The sequence below is a fragment of the Limanda limanda genome, chromosome 6 (assembly GCF_963576545.1).
Source record: "Limanda limanda chromosome 6, fLimLim1.1, whole genome shotgun sequence".
Lineage (NCBI taxonomy): Eukaryota > Metazoa > Chordata > Actinopteri > Pleuronectiformes > Pleuronectidae > Limanda > Limanda limanda.
The window spans coordinates 21,384,921-21,406,587 of record NC_083641.1 but is presented as its reverse complement, the minus strand read 5'-3'; the positions used below and the strand labels follow the sequence as shown (position 1 = coordinate 21,406,587).

At 44.8% G+C, this 21,667-nt stretch overlaps 1 protein-coding gene across 1 annotated transcript; it reads right to left on the bottom strand.

The window, feature by feature from the left end:
* Positions 1-1,760: 1,760 nt before the first annotated feature.
* On the bottom strand, positions 1,761-21,570 carry zbtb16b (zinc finger and BTB domain containing 16b). The gene is made up of 7 exons (XM_061073479.1): positions 21,491-21,570; positions 19,098-20,332; positions 16,444-16,541; positions 14,047-14,133; positions 6,570-6,740; positions 5,297-5,464; positions 1,761-4,314 (listed from the first exon to the last, which is right to left on the bottom strand). Exons 2-7 carry the CDS (start codon positions 20,240-20,242, stop codon positions 4,085-4,087), a joined length of 1,899 nt encoding a protein of 632 aa, XP_060929462.1. The 5' UTR covers positions 20,243-20,332; positions 21,491-21,570; the 3' UTR covers positions 1,761-4,084.
* Between the last annotated feature and the right edge of the window lie 97 nt (positions 21,571-21,667).

The window sequence follows — 21,667 nt, the reverse complement described above, 5'->3', positions numbered from 1 at the left end:
GGTGTAAATACAGGAGCATTCAAGGCTGGTGGGGGTGACCCGAGATTCTACAGCATCTCCTTCTGGGCATCAGCAGAGATTTGTTGTCTAACAGCATTCACACATACATTTACAATGTTTACGCTGTTGGACATAAGTTTAGTGGGAAGACGTGAGCGGAGTCGCATATTGTACCTGGAATGAAGCTTAAATTATCCCTTTGGTGAGAAGGAGTGAGCTGAATTTGAAGCATTAGAAAACAAGGGTGCGTAATTATTGTAAAGACAAACTGTAAACACTGCAGGCTGGAATTTAGCGGAGTGGGTTGAAGACTTACAGCTAGAAAGCAGAATACACAATTAAACATTCACAGCATACTCAGCGATTTCTTTATGGGCAAATGAAGAGGTAAGAAAATAAGCACATTAACCTGCTAAATCCAAAAGGTATTGGCTGGACTTAAAAAACGAAATATCAAAAAACGGAATGTACAGTAAATGCCTGCAGTACTTGAAATTAAGAGGTCTCCCTTTCACTGTGCAGGGAGCAGAGGCAGACCTGAGATACCGTTTCTTAGCTCCTTTCACATCTGGAATTAAACCCAGGCCAGCTGTGGCTCTGGCAGAGTGCCATCAGGGGTCACCGCTGAGCCTGGAGTGACTCCAGCTGTTTGCAAGAAGCCCAGATGACACAGAAACTCTATAAACAGCTTGAGATTGTGAATGTTTGTGGCAGGAGCCAATAAACCGTTAAGAGGGATCAGTGGCATTGGCTTTGTCCAGATGACGGGCAGAGCCGCTGCAGAGCTGTAAAAGTGAAATGTTGAGGTTGAATTCAGGCCTCAGAGGCTGTGGAGAGAGGAGCTACAACGTGCAGCACTGAATCCCCGAGGGATACAAGAGCCCTGGGGATATTTGTGAAGTTTCTCTTCTGCATGTTGAAACATTGATGCTTAATTAATTTAAAAAATCTCGTTAGTCTGCCAGCAGGGCAGCCTGAGCAGTCATCTAATGGTAATGAATTAACGGCTTTTAAATAAAAGTAATTTGTAAAAATGGTTGAAATACATTAAAAAAATAATTGGTTAATTGTTAGAATAATTGACTAAAGGTGATACGATTTGATAATAATGTATAAGTGGTTCAAACTACTGACTTTAATATCAAGAAAGACAACATGATGGCTCTCCAAAGGTAATTATTGCTTATTGATACTATGGCCAAAAATTAGATCAAGATAATACTGCTCATCAGTCAATACCAATGATCATCCTGATAAATGTCACATTATTATTTCTTTTCAGGTTAAACAAAGTTTTGCTCCTGATTGAAGGTTCTGGTTTAAACATTTAACGGACAGAGAATGACAACACATTTTATACGTTTGATATTGAGCAAGTATCTGTTATATCACCTCACTGTGCTTACACAATGCATAGGCATCATATTGATTTATATATTGGACTTTTGTTGTAGTGATGTTGATGAGAATAACATTGCCATGACTAATGATATCGTTTTATCTTTTTTTCTGGGCAGACTCTGGCTTTAAATTAGTCACAAGATGGCAGTGTTCGTATATATTCCAGCTTCTAAATAGTGGGAGGAAGTGTCATCCGTCCTTTAAACATTGAAAGTAAAGTTGCATAAAAAAATCACTTTATTGTTATAAACTGTGTTGAGTAGCTCGTAGTTAAAAAGGGATGTGGATGAAGGGGGGGGGGGTTATAAGAGGCTGTTGGGCTCATCAGATGAAACTCAAGGCAAATGAGACAGGATGCATAAAATAGTAAATTGTTTTATTTATTTTTTTATACCATGCCACTGAACACTGACGCATACAGAGTTTGTGCCTGAATCCACACTGAGAAAACACTTTCACACACTGTGTTACAAAGCTGTAATGGAGAGGGATTTTACTGCACACATGGCAAGAAGAACAACCCTGATTGGATACCAGGTCGAGCTTTGATCTGGCCCTGAGGTAGACAGACATTGACATAATCTAAACAATGCTAATCACATCCTTCTAGGACACATCAAATAAAAGGACATCTGCATTATCACAACATAGAAAGATCAAAGAAAAAAACATTTTCAAACAAAAGTGCTCTATTTCTTTTGGTCCACCGAAGAAATCCATTTATAGTGCATGTTCATGTAGAGTAGATACAGTGAATGTGTGTTTTCATGGCACTGAGTGTTGGTGGCTACTTAAGAAGGCATCGGTAATGCCCACATGACGCCAAGATTTGCCATACACACTGTTTTTCATCCAAAGATCTCAGTCCATTTTCACTTTGAAGGAAACGATTTGAGACAAGCGTGTACGTTTACATCAAAATTGCTTGCATCAGAGTATCGGCCACTATCACACTATGTTGCTTCCAGTTGCAATGTTCAGACAAAGTGGATCTACATGGCAGTCTATCTTTAGTTAAGTAACAATAAACAAACACCCAGAAACAACTACCAACAGCACAGACCCATGTACTCAAGCACATTGATGCTCTACTTATAAAAGAGGCACAAGGGAGGGATCTTAATCAAATCAGAGACTTATAAAACACACACTTTAAGATGTTTTCTCAAATCATACCAAATGTAAACAAATAGCAAATTACTGTAATACAAAAATACAACATGTTTAATTCTATAAGGCCTGTGCTAGGCTCACATAAGGGGATAACATACCATGACAGTTTGTACATTACAGCTACACTACGACTGACAATAACCTGCTCATAGTGATTCAATGTCAGAATTTTCTTTTCATGTTTTGTAAAAAAAAACTACTTCTTTTAATCTTTTCTTCAAGAAAATTCAGAATCTGTGGTTTTATAAGACATCTATATATCATTACCGATTAAAAAACTACACATAAAAGCCGCGTTGAGGCTCTTCGCATTTTTTACACATTGTTTGACCATTTAAAATATGATTTTATTTGTTAGAAAAATTAAAACTTAGGAGTGGGAGAATAATTTGCAGTAGGTTTAAAACAAACGGTGAAAAGTGAGGAGAGGTAGCGCTCGCTCTACTAGAAGTCATCCCAAGAGACGCCGACTGCGTGATGAAAACCAGCTCATATTTGGTAACAGATAAACAACATATAAATAGCAAAACCTATTACATTGCAAGAGAAACTCGAACTGTGAGCCAGTTACCTCGGAACAATAACACCCACTGCAAGAAAGACAAGGCAATTAAAGAGATCAAGCTTATGAGGTCAAAACGTGGCAGCCATTCAAGTAAAACATGCAAAAAAAATAAACAACTCCAAAATAAAAATCCAACAGCAGAATAAAAGACAAAAAAACAACAGAGTAGTCACAGGAAATTAGGAGGGAAAGTGTCGCTAAGTTCAGCCAATCAAGCCTTCTCGGAATTATTTTCAACATCTACTGCACAATCATAGAAGATGACTCGTGTCTGCTCGACGCTTCAGCAATCAATCCAAAAGCTCCTGCTACAGACGAGTCAGCTGTCACAGCCATTGTGGCATTGATTTTAACCACAGTGGATCCATTAGAGATAGTTGTTTATTATATGTGAGAGAGAGAGAAATGTGTGTGTCTGTATCAGTGAAGTCTTCAGGAAACTGTCAATTCTCAAACGGCTCCTTTTCTACTTTTTTTTGGCGGGGGGGGGGAAGAGACCAAAGATTTCCTCCTTCTGAAAATATGATAATTTGGGTTTTTTACTTTCTGTAAATGTAAACTGAGTCTCTTTGGACCGACTTTTTTGATTATCAGTTAACATTTTTCAGTTTCCTCGCGTCTCTGTAACAATAATCAAATTGCTGAGGAAACAGATGATTATTGGGAGCCCTGGTGTTTAGACCAATTTGTATTCATGAATCCTTATCAGGTAAAAAACGTTAATCTCCCATTGTGCCAACTTCTCACAATGCATTTTTCAGTTTAGCCCAAAAAAAAAAGAGTCAGATTTTTGTAAACCCATAAAGACACATTTAATCCGTCAGCTTTAAAAATCAGCAACATTGACGTTTCTAAGGTTTTCGCCCAACTGTGTGTGTCTGTGTGTGTGTGCGCCTGTGAGTGTGTGTCACACTGTGCGTGGGGCGGGGGGGGTCCAAGTCCTGCTCAGACATAACAGACATACAGGTAAGTCTTTTCTATCCTCCAGTCTGCCGGCACGTCCTCGGGTTTGTGGCCCTTCATGTGCTTCTGCATGGAGGCCAGGCTCGGGCAGAAGTCCTGGCAGATGGTGCACTGGTACGGAGACGCTCCGTTGTGTGTGCGCAGGTGCTTGATCATAGCGGAGTAGTCTCTGGACCGCTGGTGACACAGCTTACACTCGAATGGCTTCTCACCTGAGAAATTCAGCAATAAATCATTAACCCTACACATAGAGCCAGAGGCCTGTCAGGTGAAACACTATTCACCTCTATTTCAGCCCACTCGTACACTGGGGTGTGTGTGTGTGTGTGTGTGTGTGTGTGTTTGTGTGTGTGTGTGTGCGTGTGTTTGTTTGTGTGTGTTTTAGCTGATTAGACCTATATCAGTTGCCTTTACTTTGACATTAGGTATTAATCAGTCAGTGTCATCCACCGCAAACTCAGTTTGTCTCCGACCTGAGGACAGCAAAGTAAATAAGTAAAATAATCTGAAGGTAAATTTACCTACTGGCACATTTAAATGATATTATTTAATTGCTTAATAGCAGTTAAAAAAGCAGTTAAAAAAGCAGTAAAATGTTTAATGTTCTATTTTTAAAACTTTTTTTTGGACATTTTAGCAGTACAATATATTTTATCTTTTGTAATGTAAATAGTCAATTTATTCCTTTTAAAATGGACATATTTATTTTGTAAAAAGACTCAATTGTTTTCCTAAATAATTGTAATTCTTACTCAAACAGGTTCAGTTGTGGGGAGAGTTTTCTTCTGAATATTAAAACACATTTAGTCGACAGCAGCAGGCCAGACAGTGTCTGTGGTATTGAGACAAAATAAACTACATTGGCTGTGTTCATATTACTGATGAAACATGTAACCCAGTGCAACAGTGCAGCTCTTTGATGTGTTTTTGTATTACAACGAGGTCTGGGGCTCAGAGGACTGAGATGTCAGGCTTTGGCTGTAAAGACAATATTTGCTATTAGGATCAGTTGATTATTTGTCTTTTCTCGGGGTTAATCTGCTAATTGATTTAGTGTGATTAGGAATATTCTATGTTTTTCACGTCCTTTTAATTTAAATTTTTAGACTACTAAGAAAATCTACCCTGATAGCAGCACCTGTACAGCGCAGACCCTGATCTCCTACATGTTTGCGTGTGTTTCGGAGCTCGTACCTGTGTGTACACGGTAGTGTGTCTCCAGCTGGTGTTTGAGGCTGAACCTCTTCCCGCAGCCGTTGCACTCGTAAGGCTTCTCTCCTGTGTGGATGCGTTTGTGGCCCCTCAGCGTGCCGTCGTCTCTGAAACAGCTCCCGCAGAATTCACACTCAAACGGGTGATCGCCTGAAAACACAGTTGTGTCACAACAGCGGCCGCGACACCAGCTCAGCCCATTATCGTGACAAGCATTAAAGGCTGACACTGGCGTGGCACGACATGGTATGGCGCATATGTAGCTGCATAGGTCAAATAGTCACACGGCCCTTTGTGCACATGCATATCAAGCAGGGAAATAAAGTGCTTTCAGACGTTGCTAATGTTATGACACGAGGACACTCCTCTTGGCTGTCTGCTAATAGCTAATAAAAGCCCCCCGGGCTTGGGCTGCTCTGTTCTCTATACTGTAGTTAATCTATTTCTCTCGTAGGCTGAGGGTTTGACTCATCTCCAATGACCTATGTGCCTCATTATCTCAGTGTCCACAGCAACAGCCAAGTCAGAGGATACATTGCTCTCCTCATTACAGGCCGAATCTCCCCAATCCCCCACCCCACTATGGAGCAGATGACATTTACAAAATGTTACTTCCAAGCAGAATGGCATACAAACAAGATACGCTGCCATGGCCAAAACTCCCTTCACTTCTGTCTCTTCACATCAATTATGTATTTCTCCTGTCTAGACATCAAGCCATCCTGACAGCTGGGAGTGTTATTTAAGGTAAAAGAAGAAAGGGGGACATCTTTTCAGTAAATATCTCTCTGTCTCCTGCGGCACTAAGACTCACCCTCGGTAGAACACACAGACGAGTCATTTCCATTTGCTTTTCCTTCAATATTTATTTGGGTTTCCTCTATCATTTCGGGTGAACCACACTAGAACTGACAGCCGTGAATTGCAGAAGCCCAAAGGCTGTCTAAGAACCCAAAATATAAACAGGATGAAATTGCCCAAAATATGCACCGGCCATAACGGTACAGTGCTGTCATCAGAGAGGTGAGTCATCTTATAGAGAAGGAAAAAAAGGAGGGTGGGAGAGGATGCATGCAAATTGAGTAAAACCTCAAAGCCAACAACCTAAGGAAATCAACCCAAATACAAAAATAAATACCTCCATCTTTCTCTTTCTCTCTCGACGTGTGCATGCGTTTCACACTGACTGTTTATGTTTTGTGACAGGAGGGAGCGCTGCAGACGGCGATTGTGGTGCAAATAATCCGTGTCTTACCCGTGTGCGATCGCAAGTGTCTTTTGAGGGTGGTGTGGCTGGGGAAGGGGCGCTCACAGTGGCTACAGATGTAGCTGTGCATGCCTGCATGGACCTCCATGTGCTGCTGCAGGGCCTTCTGGGTCTGGAAGCGCTTTGCACACAGCAGACAGAACACTGCCATGTCAGTCCCTGGAGAACGCACAAGACACAGACGCACAGTTATTTCAGTACCATACACAGACAGGGCCTTAAGTGGGGAAACTGGGTCACTTCAACTTTGTGTGAGTCCTCTGAGGGAAAAGCTTCTTTCAAAGAGCGAGTGCCTCTACCTAAACCAACTCTCCTAAAAGCCCACAGGCACTTTCAACTGTGAGTCTTTATGCATTCTATTTTAAACCATGAAAGTCATTGTTTTCTTTAAGAATTTCCCACACAATGCACAGCATGCCAATCACACAATCAATGGCTCCTTCCTGGTGTGTTAGATGTGTAATTATTCTCTTCATTCCCCATCAGGAGTCAGCTCCAGTCTGTGAAGTCCTCTGTCTCTGTGCTCAAAGAGCGGCTGATAGTAGCTCCACCCTAAATGATGCCTACACCATGTGCTCTGTGCAGAATGTTAAGTAGTGATATCAAGCCATTAAAGGCAGGACTGCAGGAAAAAACACAATCCAGTTTAATCCTGTGTGTGACCTGGCATCTCTTTGGGGCTGCTTTCCTGTTGCACAGAGTGTGGAGAGGAATACAGATAGGGAGTCGCTGGTGGGGTAGTTTAAGTCAAAATGGCTGTGTGAAGAAGATCCATTGGCTGTCATACAGTCAACACTTGATCTACAGGCTGTGAATGCCAGAATGGATTTGAGTGCCTGCATACACAGCCTGTAGATCAAGTGTTGACGATGTGTGCATGTGTGTTTGCCCGAATTTCAAATGCATACGGGAGGTAAGTCTGGTTAATCAGCTGCATTTTGGACATAAAGCGCATGTCCCGGAGAGTGAGGATTTAATGTGAGATTATGAGGTCCTTATTTCTCTGTCTGCTCAGGTTGCAGATCATTTACAATGCTAGCAGGTCCCATTGCTCCTGACTCGGATTCAATCAGACATCTCCAGCGGAGGATCATTAGTAAACAGAGGACTGTGCCAGCACTTCATTGGAATTCAAGTGGGGTTGCTGTGTCGCATTTAAAATGCAGTCTGATGAGGTCCACTAAATCAAATCATTTGTTACTGTTATTGAAGTGCCTTGAGGCAACTGGCAATTAAATTGGAATTAACGCAGGGAAAGGGATACAGCACACTCATACTAAGAGGGAAGACACTTGGTTTAGGTTCAATCAAGTTAACAGACAAGCCTGTTCAAAGTAGAAAAGAAAAAGAAACAAATCAAGCAAATTCACATTTCAGGACTAAATCAGAAACATTCATTGTGTGTTTACTAATCCACGTATCGCTCTTCGCTCAAACAAAGGCGCTGCTTTAGACTTAACGTTTCGCAGATAAGTACATTCTGGCAGAGATGCACAAAGCCTCCTCTTAGAAAATTATAGTGCTTCTTTTTCAATCTAGTTTTGAAACTTTCCCCCCAAAATGGCTCTAATGGAACTGATCATTCGTAATCATTGACAGAAAGAGGACAGGATGAAAGACATTCCCCGATCTTAACAATCCTGCAGGGAGGTGATCCGCTGGAGTGAACTGCACCTGTTCCGCGGCTTTATCCTGTGGACTTTTGCACAAAGGTTACACAATAAGGTTCAGGCCCTCATTGACCAAGCCCATTAGTCATAGGCTACTCTCGCAACTCCCACAATCCCTGTCTTTATGCTGTCGCCTAATGACCACGGCCTTTTCTCACCCACGTATCACAATATTTTAGTTGAAAACAAAAGACGACTCCATTCTTAACGCCTCTGCACCCACCCCGCTCCCCTCATCCGCTGACCATACAGGAAATCCTTTCACTGTCTAACTAGCTTCACTTTCTGCCTGAGTCATACCTAACTAAAGCCAGTTCATTCTGCATAGTGCAACACTGCACTCTGGATAATGATCTATTTCCCAAAAATGGCTAAAGACATTAAAGAGGAACAAAAAAGCAGTCTGTGCATGACCTGTGATGCTCATCCTTGATTCACTTTAACTAGATCCTCTGGTAATATTAGCTGCGGCCAGCAGGGGGAGTGCTTTCTGTTCCAATGTGTCCAGGTTAGTTTAGCTGCAGGCAAGCAGAGCAGAGCCCTCAACCAGCTGAATAACACATTATCCACCTTGTTGTTACTTCAAAGCTCCTTTAATTATCCTCTCTCCACTCTCTTTATTAACGATCATATATTGCAAATGGCTGTTTCTGTTCAGGCAGCATACTTTGTTCTGGCTGCTGTAAAAGTTTAACAATCCCGTTTGTTTGAGGAGGTAAACCGTTACTCCCTGACACACTCGCAGACGCTCACAGATGTATATCCTGATCCCTCTGTCACCAACAATACTGAAACTTGAGAAAAGAGAGATGACAAATATTCTGTCGCAAGAATCTCACTCTTGATCTCAGGTTGACACGCGGCGACGACAGCGTCGCAGTCGTTTTAGATTTCTTCCTTCGCAACTGATGCTGAAAATAAAAATAACAAATAATATCTTGAAGTGTAAACAACAACCTTCCGAGGCGAGGAAGTGTTTATGTGTTAGTGGTGGCATTTCGCCTCGCTGTGCTCTGTTAACTTTTCAAACGAAAAGGATTTGCAGTTGTGGAGTTTTCCAGTAAGCTTTGGTAATAAGTGCAGAGGAGCTTCTTTATGAGAGAATAAGCCCTAAAGTTGGTTGTCATTGCCCCCTGCTTTCTCACCCTCAACCAGACAATGGGCCTGGGATTTTAGTTTTAAGGCACAGGATGACCCCCTGACCCTTGGCCCTCAATGGGGTAAATACCATGTAATCAATGGTATTCGTCAAAGGCTTGAGAGTTGACTGAGCATTGTGTTTAGTGGGAGGGAGCTTTAACAGTGGGAATAATGATTTACTTTCAAGCAATTCTGCTATGAGGCAGAAAACATAAACATTTACTGCTGATTGTCCAGTGCACAATTAGGTTTGTAGTTCAGGACAGTTTGATGTTTTTATGCTATTTCGGCATATCTGCACAAGAGGATGTGTATGCTCATGTGATTTAACATGGTCTGCCTTCATGCATCTGCCACTTATTCACTCCAACTGAGGTGGGAGCCGGCCAGGCTCTCACGCTGCCTAAGAAACAAAACCATGTGTCTAGGCAACCAGATAGGATCATGGTCCTTGTTGGGGTGAAGTGTTCAAGCTAATCCCTTCATTCACAAATAAGCGCAGCCTGTTTCTTTTCAAGCCGCAAACAAAAGTTTTCCCACCCTGAGAATCTGGGAGTAAACCCCACTGCAAATTGAACAAGAGATTGTATTCAGTGACGCCCGCAAATCTGTATAATTTCCCCTGTGTTAATCTTAACTTGGGTGTCCGCCGGCCACCAGTTACACTGATTGATTTGTGAACAATTCTCCTTTAAATATACTTAACTCTAAAGAATCCCAAACATTTAGTATTTACGATTATTATGCAAATTGTGTCCCTACATTTTATCAACACCTTCAGAAATCTGATCTGTTGAGGTACTTATTTCAGTAAATAGTGTGTGTGTGGGGGGGGGGGGGAGGCGAAAATCCCCTGCTGCTATAAAAAGAACAAGGAATTTCTCAGATTTCACAAATTACTATATCACATTATGGACGATCATGTCGATCTGGTTGAATATGCAATTTGCAGACACTATATACGATCTCCTGAGTCCGTGCACAGTGTATATACAGTGTGCTCCCTGTCTGCTGGCTCACTGATATCACCCTGTTAAACATACACAGTCATGCAGGCTACATGATGTGCTAGACCTCACATGACCCTGTGCGTTCACACTAGTGTGTTCACGCAGACGGCTCCCCATAGGGAAGCACATACACAAATACTACAGTACCTTAAACAACCCCGGGCTCCCATCAGCAGGCTGCTAATCTACCCGAGTGAAAAACATCCAACTCAATAATTAATGCAACAAGAGATACGTTGCTCGTGTTTAACCACCACTCCATGGACCCGCTCATTGAGGTCACGCACTGTTTCATTCGCCTCGATTCCTAGAATGTGTACTATGTTTTCCTCCACCTACTGTATCACTCTTTGCATGAAAGAACAGGGCATCCCAGGGCTTTGTGTATCATGACAGCCAGCGCAAATAAACACTGGCCAAACGGAGCACAGTTCATTTCAGTTAAAGGTTCGTAGGAATTACAGCTGGGTATTACCGCAAGGGTGCAATATGATGACGGGCACTCAATTAGGCGAGCTAAAAGGTCTGCGTTAAGAGGGCTGTATTATAAAGCATGTATCTGAATGGACTACAGGACAGGACTGTTTAATTAGGGCTCGGACAGACGGTAATAATATTCACTTGATGAGGCAGCTCGTAATGGGTGGAAACGCTGCAGCTGCTGGGAGTACACAAAGGCAGCTTCTTCAAGGCAAAGGCCACAGGAGCCCTGTGAGCAAGGTGGCAACATGGTCGGCCAGTGCGGGTTGAAGGATATACAGCTCGTCTCTGTGCTTGCTGTGGATAAGCTACAGTCCTGGGTTTTCCAGCATTTGAAAGCTCGTTGCCCCAGAGCCTTAACTTGCTCTGATGAAACAAACCCCTTTGTTGTGAGAGCAATTCAGAGACAGATCCATTCTTTTATTTTGGGCTCTGACAAGTAGGTCAGAGGAGACTATGACAGTGCTGTGGTGAGGAGTAAACTGCAGCACATGATGTTGTTTTCCTCTCAGTCCTGGCATCCAACACCAGCAGCAATCCTCCTGCCCTCAGGAAGTCCTCACATACCCCCTCCCGCCCCCCCCATCTCACGGTCCACCCCCACCTCTCACTTTGATCTCCCTGACTTCGGCTACCCACGGCCATTCACCTCTGACATATCAAAACGGCTAAATACACTTTCACTGTAAACTACTCTTGCAGCCAGTGTTGCCAAATTGCTTCAGAGTATCAGAGTAAGGTCTCCCAGAAGTGGTATTATCTCCCCTCTAGAGGAGGTGGACAGCAGTGCTGCAGCTGCTGAGGTCTGACAAGTGTTAATCGGCTAAGAGGAAACTCATTTGGCTCACTGGTTATGCCACATGGCAAATTAAAGCCACGGCTGCACCACTGGCACTAAGCAGAAGACTGGAAGATCACGTGTGTGTGTGTGTGCGTTTTGGATAAATAAAATCCAGGTGATGCTTATTAAATTGGTGTGGGAGCAATGTCATAATCCCACCCCCCATCCACACACACACCACGTCAACACAGCTGATTAAATTACCTGTTGCTCATGTCATCGGCTGTGAGAGCCAGTGAAAAGGGTCACGCGTCACAGCAGGCCGAGCTGAGATCATGACAAAATGAGGGAGTAATGCCCTCCTGGACCCTGCTCCGGATTCAGTGCCAAGCTGAAACCGAGCTCTGGGTGTTTACAAGCTGGGCAGATAAGGGTAGAAACTTCTGGGCATCGCTAACACCCCTCCATGTCCATTTCCATTAAGTATTCATACTGTGTGTGCCACCTGGAGTTACAGTTACATGCCAGTGCTCCTGAGAGGGTTATCACCTTTCTACTGACAGTCGCAGAAAAGGTGTGGATTCAGACACTGTCGGGCATATGTACCGCCTGACAACAATACCACTGTTTTTCACAGTTAGACGTTTGTGTCAACACGCGGCGCAAAGTCTGTCGCTACAAGCTAATGGGATAATACTCACTGCAGGAGGCATGCCTACAGTGTGAAAGGCTTTATAGGTTGTCAATAACGGTTTTTATCAATGAGTGGAGTCATCAGTGCTTTTAGGTCCAGTATTAAACTGTTGAACTGTGGAGCTTTCCAGGCTGTGGCTTTTAAACTCACTGATCATGTCAGTTTATATTTTATTTAACATTTATTCAGCGGAAAAAGTGGGTCATTGGGTTTTGGTCCAATTTGAGATAAGATTGCAACCAACCCATTGTTTTTGTTATTGATTTAATAGGACCTATTATTTTCTCGATTTATTATTTGGTCTGTAAAATGTCAAAAAAATACAGAAATCAAAACTTCACAGAGCTCGTGTTGGTCTGTTTCTCCAGCAGTCCAAAGATTTAGTCTCTTAATCTGTTACAACCAAAACTAAAAACAAAGACTCCGGCCAATATTGGGATTACACAATCTGGAAGTAGAACACTATGCTCAGTTAAAATTACCAAATTATAATTAATTTTCTATTTACTAATCAATGAATCGACTAATTCTTTAAGTTACATCAACAGGCGTTAAGCCCCAAACACAATATATTTATTAAGTCCGGTTTCTGAAGCTTTCTTTCAGAAGGTGTCAAACAATTCATGGGTTGTTCCTTCCTTAAGTTATCATAGAGCTGAAAATACACAGTGGCCTTGTTAGCAAAGAAAACATTCCAACAAAATCCTGCTCATTTTTATTTGTTTTAATGTATTATAACTGCTTTAAGTATTTTATGGTCCTAAATTTATGTTGGTTGACTTAATTATTTATAAACATTTAATAAAGTCATTTATGACAACTTATAAACCATTTTATATAATAGAAATTATTAAGTGGTTTTAAAAGTAACAACACTCCTAAATCAGATTATAATACTCTTATTATCATTAAGAGTATAAATATTTGTCTGGCTTTTGATTTAAAGCCTTCATTTATAATACACCTTTCTCCCTTTTCTATTATTAAATATATATATAAATTTATATATTTTTCTAACAATAACACTTTCTAACTTCAGTTTTTTAAATTGCAGCTCTCCTCAGGTTCTGTGTTTGCAGAATTGATTTTGGAAGATGAAAATGATTTCAGCTCCTCGGGCAGGTTGTTCCAAACTGTAAAGAGCCCAGACTGCAGAGCACCAGTCACCATCATCCAGGTCTGTGCTGCCGCTCAGCCAGAAAAACACAAACTTTAAGAAAAAAAACATTTTGACTCATCTTAGTGCCAACTGTTAATGGCAGGTGCTCACTGGAGCAGAAAGATTTAGTTCATTTGAGGAAAACTGGAAGCGACAAAGGGCGCTCATCTTGTTGAGTGTGTCGGAGGAAGGTAAATAACTCAGCAGCAGGTGAGGATAGCATGTCTGTGAAATGGTAACACTGGTGCTGTAATGCTTTGGCTGTAGCCAAGTGGAATGCAGAGGGTCTGGATGCCAAGAGATATTAGTGGGTGATATGTGAGAGTGCCTCCCACCTCCCTGTTGATAAATTATGGAGCATCATGACAGGAACAGTTTAACCCAGCGAGCATGACAAGCAAGTTTAAACCCACGATCACAAGCGAAGGCTTATTCACCAGCTCCGTGCATGCTGTCCAGGTTAAACATGATTTGTGTATGTGTGTGTGTGTTCGGCGGAAGTGTTAGTGCATGCACACGTTTGTTAAATACCTGTGTGTGTTTGCCTGTGGGCTTCCAGAGCATCCTCTGAGGAGAAGGTGGCTCCACACTGATCACACACCAGCGCCTCTGCAGGAGCTGTGAATCAAACGTACGAGATGCGTATCAGACATCAACACAAACACATGCGTTTGTAATTGTAGAGTAGAAGTCAGTTCATTTAGCACAGAAAGATAACACTGGAAAAAACGCAACAAGAGGGGAACAAAGGCGCCTCATTTCAGAAGTCAGCGGAGAGACTTGCTTGTCACACACTTGTGCTTTTCAGGTGTTAACACAAGGAAGCGAACGTGCAGAGTACAATGGAGGAGAGGGAAGCGCCATAAAAACACAACTCAGGACAAACAAAAGCACCAGACAGGGTGCAACGGCCCTTCTTCTCCACAGAAAAGAGCCGAGCCGAAGAGTTTTATTTACCGTGCCCTGTTATCAGTCTGTGAACAGTGAGCAGACTGTCTGCCTGAGAGGCCACAGAAGGACTCGGTGTTCTCTGTACAGCAGACGCTTCCCGCCTGCGGCACATCCCTTTATCAAAAAAAACACTTCAGAGTCAACACCCCAAATCCCATTGCATGCACTGTAACTACAGTTCCCATGTTCACCTTTGGAATGCCCTTGTCTATTCTGATGAAGACACAGAAGAGACGAGGACGCATAGAGCTCGCAGAGACATTCAATCCCGGTCCAACACTCACCTCACACCTGCACACACATGCACTAACACACAGACACACACACACACACACACTCACACACAGCTGTTTGGATGTGGGTTGGCTCTCACAGAGATGTAAATCGGTTGCAGATCCATACTGGCCCTGGGCTCATTCACTGATCTATTTTCTGCTCAGCTGGCTTTAAATGAAGTTAAAATGACTCATTAAAACACCCACAAGCTTTGGGAACTCTGAGCGCTCCAGCCTAAATGTGGTCCTCTTTCAACTCCTATGACGCCTCGACACACAGACACTGTGCCACTGTTCCCAGTGCTGCACACAATCACAAAAAAGACCCAATTTGTTCATTTTCTAAAAACAACAGCTTCTGAATACAAACTGTTACTCTTTTGTTGCGATGCTTCGTTTAGTTGCACAAAAATAAAACTTGTTTGGGAGCAACCCTGTAAGTACCACTGAGGCGGTGTTGCAGATCCTGATGTTGTATGACGCTGTCCAGTGTGGTGTGTTGTACTGTGTGAGATTGTGTGATAAGGGAAGAAGAGAACATAGTGCATTGTCTTGTGCAGTCAAAGGCACGGAGTGTGCTCTCATCCATAAACCATCAAACTGTCTCCAGACGCGGCTGCAATCGTCCTCCATCAAAACACTTTGTCTGGCATACCAAAATAAGAGCCAGCATCGAGCTGAATACCAAATCAGCCCATTAGAGCGGTGGAGCACTCGCTCCTTAGCAACCAGCGGGATCTAAGGCTGCTATACCGAAATACACAGTGACAAAGAAATGAGATCCATATCTCTTTTTTTTTCCGTGTGTTGTATTATGGGGTTGACACGTCGGGATGGGGAGAGTTTACGCAAAATATTCAAATTGGGTTAAAGGTGCTGCTGTTGTGGATGTCACAGCGAATTGAAAATCAAAGTGCGTTGTCGGGGTCTGTGAGTAATGCGCGACAATATGTGTGTTTAGGGTTGTGTGGCGGCGGGTATAGACGGGAACAAACAGGGACGACTCAGGTGAAGTTTAAAGAGGCAGATTCCCTCTCATCTGTCAGCAGTATGTCGTTCCCGAACAAGGGACCTCGCCTTGTCTGTACACATATTCTAGTTGAGGTTTCTGTTTTAGTTTCATTTTTAGTCCCTGATCCACCCCCCTCCTCCTCCCTCCTCTACCCCTCCACCCCCACCACTCCTCTGCTCCTCTTTCTCTATTTTGGATAAAGTAGCTGGGAGAGCAGTCAGGTCTGATTAAGTCTGCATTTGGGTACAGTGTGTTCCTGGACACACATCTGCGAGCGAGCCATCACACACGCTTCGGAACACTGGCAGAACACCCAGGCCTGCCGGCAGCTGATGATGTCATCACTCAGAAGGGGCAGAGCTGGCGAGCTGCCAGAGTCTCCGAAAAAACACAGAAACGATTCAAACGGAGAGAGAGACTAGAGAGAAAGACGGGGAGGAGAGGAGAGGAGAGGAGAGGAGAGGAGAGGAGAGGAGAGGAGAGGAGAGGAGAGGAGAGGAGAGGGGAGGGAGCGGTACATAGACCTAAGCATGGAGGAGAAGAAGGCATGATCCAAGTATTCGGAGCAGCACTAACTGGTGGGAGGAGGGAGGGGCTGGAGCATGAACAGGTGCATTTGAAAGGCCGCACTATCAAGAGGCTTCATGAGCAGCGAGCACTGTGAGATGAGTAGAAGAGTTGGTAAAGTACCTGCGTGAGACAGCATGTGCATTCTCAACCGCATGCTGTCCTGGAAATGTTTGCCACAGAACTCGCAGCCGTGGCCCTTCTCGTCGTTATGCAGCCTCCTGTGGAAAGACAAACACTAATGTGAGCATGTTAACAGAGACGAGAACAGAGCGGAGAGAACGCACTCGTCGTGATGATAACAAAAAAAAAAAGTATCTAGTTTCTGCGCCTTTTTCTGTAAGGTCTCCCAAACCCAGGAGCAGCATTGTCCTCGGAACAAGAGGAGCATGTTTTAATTCCGGCAAGAATCCCCGGCTGAATGCAGCATCATTAGTGTAAGAGGCCCTTGGAGTTGTGAATCACAACGCATGAATGCTAAAAGAACACAGACAATAGGATATCTGGCTAATTTCAGAGTGCAGACATACGCGTGCCTCCACCCGCCAGCACTGCAAGACACTGGGCATGCACAGACACACACACAGACACACACACACACACACACACACACACACACACACATGCGCACACTCACAGCCCCAAATAACATGAACGCACGCACACTTCTCCTGCAACCGCAATGAATAGGAGAAAAGAAGATGATTCGCTGAAGCTCTGCCGGCAGCATAACCTATCATATCATATCACACACATCCAAGCATGCAAGGCATCTGCACTGTTATCCTTATATCACCCCCGCCAACAGTGGAGCAAATGGACAAAAGAGAGTGCACGGACACACACACACACAATTAGTACCGAGATGACATTTTGCACACATGAAATCAACATTTACATATTGATTTCAGCCACGTTCCCTCCGCTTTCTTTACTCTACGTTTGAAGATTTGACCGGTTTTTAATGATGCTAATTTACTTGAGCATTTATGGGATTTAAAAAAAAGAGGCTTTTATTTTGGCGTGTTAAGCATGTGACCGTGATGTATGCATTTCCTTTTTTCTCTCCACTGTTAACTGTTATAATGATAGAAAGGCAGGAATACAGAGTCAGTGTCCTTGCTGCCTCGGGGTCAAGACGCTGAGCATGTAATCACAACATTCCCAGTTTGAGCCCAGATGGAGACATTTGTTGAATTTCATTCCTCATCCCTCTTCTCTCCTCATTTCCTGTCTCCTCTCTGGTATAAAAGAAGACACTCGCAAAATATTTAATAAGACACAAATTCCATCAACAGGAATTTGTATTATTTAAATTCTTAAATAGGATAAAAAGACGATTATTTAAGTTGATTAATACTAAATAATAAGCTGATTTAACCATGAAAAAATAAAATAGTTTTTGTTTTGTAATTTCAGCCTTTTAAAATTCAATTTTTATTTCAAAATTGAAAAAAAATATTTCTCTACTTTTGTATTCAAAAACAATAGTGTTAAACCGTTGTGGTTCTGCAGACTGACGCGGTTCCAGGAGATGCTATTTTAAACAACACTACAAATGTCAATCTGCAGACCAGGTGTATGCTCAGTGACCTGGTTACAGACCAGCAGCAACTTCATTACAACCTCAAGCAGCGCCACCGATGCTACTCTGTCAACCCGCGGACATCCGCCTGTCTCCATGAGTAACGCGCATCACTAAATATCCCACAGGATGCTCCGTTTCACTGGGCGGTTTCAACACTGCTCTAAAGTGGCACGAGGCTGAAATGTCAGCCACAGGCGCCGGCGCACAGAGGCTGCGATCCTAATCACGGGTTTGCTGCATATTAGGACTTTGGGCTCGGATCATCTTGTTTGTGATGATTAGTGATGAGTCAAGCACTGCGAAGCACGCACAGTTATCAACATCTGCATTCGAGTTCATCAGAGAGAGATGCAAGTTGTGTGTGTGTGTGTGTGTGTGTGTGTGTGTGTGTGTATGCAAGAACAACTTAGAAGCTGACAAGCACATAAATAATGAACAGAAAAATAAGGGAAAACAACAGCGAGTCAAGAGGCACGAGTTCTCCATCACGGAGCTGAAGCGTCCAGCCGGGTCCCTGCTGAGCGGCGCCTCTCTGCTGATGCAGAGGAGTGAATATCAAACAGCCGCGGAGACGGCGAGGCGCACGTCTGCACAAACAATCAAACCGAATTTCAGAAAATCCGGCTTTGTAAATAAGAGCTTTATGAGACACCAAGGCCTCTTTATATCAAATCCCCTCACCACAGAGACCCGATTGAAAACTTCCTGACACGTCTCACGGTGAAGACATGAGAGCAGGTGTCCCTGAGAATAAATTAGCATATTTGTTGTTGCTCCTTCAAGCTTTTAACGCTCGTAGTATTTGAACAAAACAAAAATCCAGAAGAACAAGGCGGATGAATTCAGCTGACACGTGTCCGATGCTTTTGTTAACATCACAATCTCCCGCTTTAGTTTACATTCATCGTAGCACACGAGCACCTTCAAACCCCCCCCCCAACGTCTTTCATTAGACATAACATGTTTGTCAGTTAAATTATGTGGAGCAGTGCGTGTGGCAATGTTGTGCGTTTTTATTTCCCCCCAGAAAAATGTCACTGACTAAAAACTATGACCTTTTTCCTTTTGGCTTTCGTGAGTGATAATTAGGTTTTGGAGTCTAATGTGAAACCATAAGATACTAAAATAGATGCAAAATGAGCTGCGATGTGTAAAGAATGTTGTGTTGGTGGTGTGACGTGTGTGTTACCTGTGCTGCTCCATGGCCTGTCTGCTGTGCAGCTGAAGACCACACTCGCCACAACACTGCTGGCCTTGGGCCCCCCCGCTCTGCCTCATCCCAGCTGCAAACTGGCCCAGCCGGCTGAGGAGCTCCCGGTGCAGCAGGCCCTGGTGCAGCAGGCCGCTGTAGGCCCGGGGGTCCAGGGGCACGCCCAGGGGGGGGGCCACGGACACCATCCCCTCCCCAGTGTGGTGGGAGGGCACAGAGAACATGGAGGGCAGATGTTTCTCTGTGATCCCGGGGAAACAGTCCAGAGCGTTGCCCACCACCGGAGCTCCGTCCTCGGGGCCCGTGTGCAGCTCTCGGGCGCTGGTGATCACGCTGCCTCTCAGGGGGGTCCCCGGACCCTCGTCTTTGGGCTGGTCCGACAGGCAGCCCCCCTCCCCGGCGCTGGAGGACCGGCCCTCGCAGCTGTTGGCTTCGTCCACCTGCATGCTCTCTGATTTGATATTTCTAGCAGGATCCAGGGTGGAGGCCTGGGACCCCTCGTGCTGCTGGAGACCCTCCATGTCCACGTCCAGCTTGAGGCCGGATTCAGGAGCTCCCTCGGGGTCCAGACCAGGTGGGCTCCTGTCCGTCATGTGGTACAGGGCCAGGTGGTGCAGGGCAGTGGGGCTGGTGCGGGTGGGGCCGTCCTGGATGGAATGCTTCTTGGACATCAACATGTGCCTCCAGTGCCGGGCCCGGCTGTGGTCACTGTGGTCTCCGGAGCTGTGGTTCCTCGCCGCCGCCTCCTCGCTCTCCTCCGCCTGGATGGTCTCCAGCACCTTCAGACACTGCTCCTCCAGGTACTCGATCTCCAGGATCTCGGCGGCGTAGAGCAGGTCGTCCAGGTCCTCGGCCGTGGCCTGGAGGGACGCGGTGTAGGCGTACTCCAGGATCTGCTGGAAGGTCTTGGGGGACAGGAAGTCCAGGGCGTACCGCAGGCTGCTGCGGTGGAAGAGGATCTCGAACATCTTGCTGGTGCAGGCCAGGACGGTGCGGTGCGCCGGGAACTCCTGGCCGTCCACGGTGATGATGACATCACACAGGGTGCCGGTCAGACGCATCTGATTGGCCCGCTGCAGGAGCGTGGTGGGGTGAGTGGGGTTGTGGAGCTGGAGCACACCCATGATTCTGACCCGTTTCCGCTCGGACCTCCGAGCCCACGCATGAGGTGTGGCTGTGCCGCCGGGTTCACTGGTCTGCAGCTGGTTGTAGGTCTGTGGTGGGAGTGGAAGGGGGGGGGGGGGTCATTAGCACCTGTCTCACTGATGATGCAAAACATATATAATTATACTCACTTTCCTCCATGCACTATCAATAGAAATCTATATCTTTAATAATACGAGTGACAAAACAACAATAAGCTATATAAATAAACATATTCTATGGAATATAAACGCACGTCTGATCCTTTCACGGGTTTTAATTCATTCCTCCAACATGTTTATTTATTCTAATTAAGAACCAGAGGCAGACAACAGGTCGATGAGCGCAGAACAACCGCTTCCCTGCGCAGGTGATTAGTCTGAGGTCTCGATGAGAGGCGGTCACGTCGCTGTAATAACGTCTGCATACTGAGAGGTGACGGTTCCATCCATCACACACACACAGACACACACAGACACTCAGACTCACACTCTCACACACACACAGACACACACACACTCTCTCAGACTCACACACACACACTCTCTCACTCAGACACTCTCAGACACCATGCCCTCAACAGGTAGACCTGCCATTAACACGCACCTCGCAGGGCTGATTAGTTCATTTAGGCTGCGCACGTCCCTGATTAGACAATTAAGACACTCAGTTAAAAATCCCTAAATAACTTATCAAACTATGTGATCGATGGAGCGCGCTCCCGACGCCCCCTGCTCCTGGTGCGTGTGTCCGGGTTTAAAAAGCTGAATGAGGTGATGTGTGTGTGAGGTGTGTGTCTGTGTACGTGTGTGTGTGTGTGTGTGTGAGGTGTTTAGTGTTGCTCCTCCTGTGATGCTCGCAGGCTGAAACCCCCCCCCACACACACACAGCAGAGCGCATCAGGTGCACGCACGCACCTTTTTTTTATTATTATAGAGAGGAATTAACGCGTGTGCACGTCTGTCCGTGTGTGCGTGTGAGTCCTGAAATAAAAGCGACACGATCCGGTCCGAGCTCTGGCAAGTTTGTAAAAAAAATCCGAAACGAGGCTGCGGACAAACTTCCCCTACGTGCACATGTCCGCGGGCACGTCCAGCCTCACAAAGTGTCTGATGCTAAACGACGAGTTGTGCACAGAGGCAGAAGTTGAAGAGGAAACACACACACACACACACACACACACACACAGACACACAATGTGATGGAAGCGGAGCGGCCACAGGTCTTACCTCCTCCTCGCGTCTCTAGCGTCCTCCGCAGATCGTCCACTCAACGTGATGAGGACACATTTCACAGTCCCCGCTCCCAACTCTCCTCTGCTCCCAGTGAGCGAATCACCAGCCAGCGAGCGAGTCCAGCAGGACACCTCGCACATCCGGGAGGGACCCGCCACAATAAAACACCGC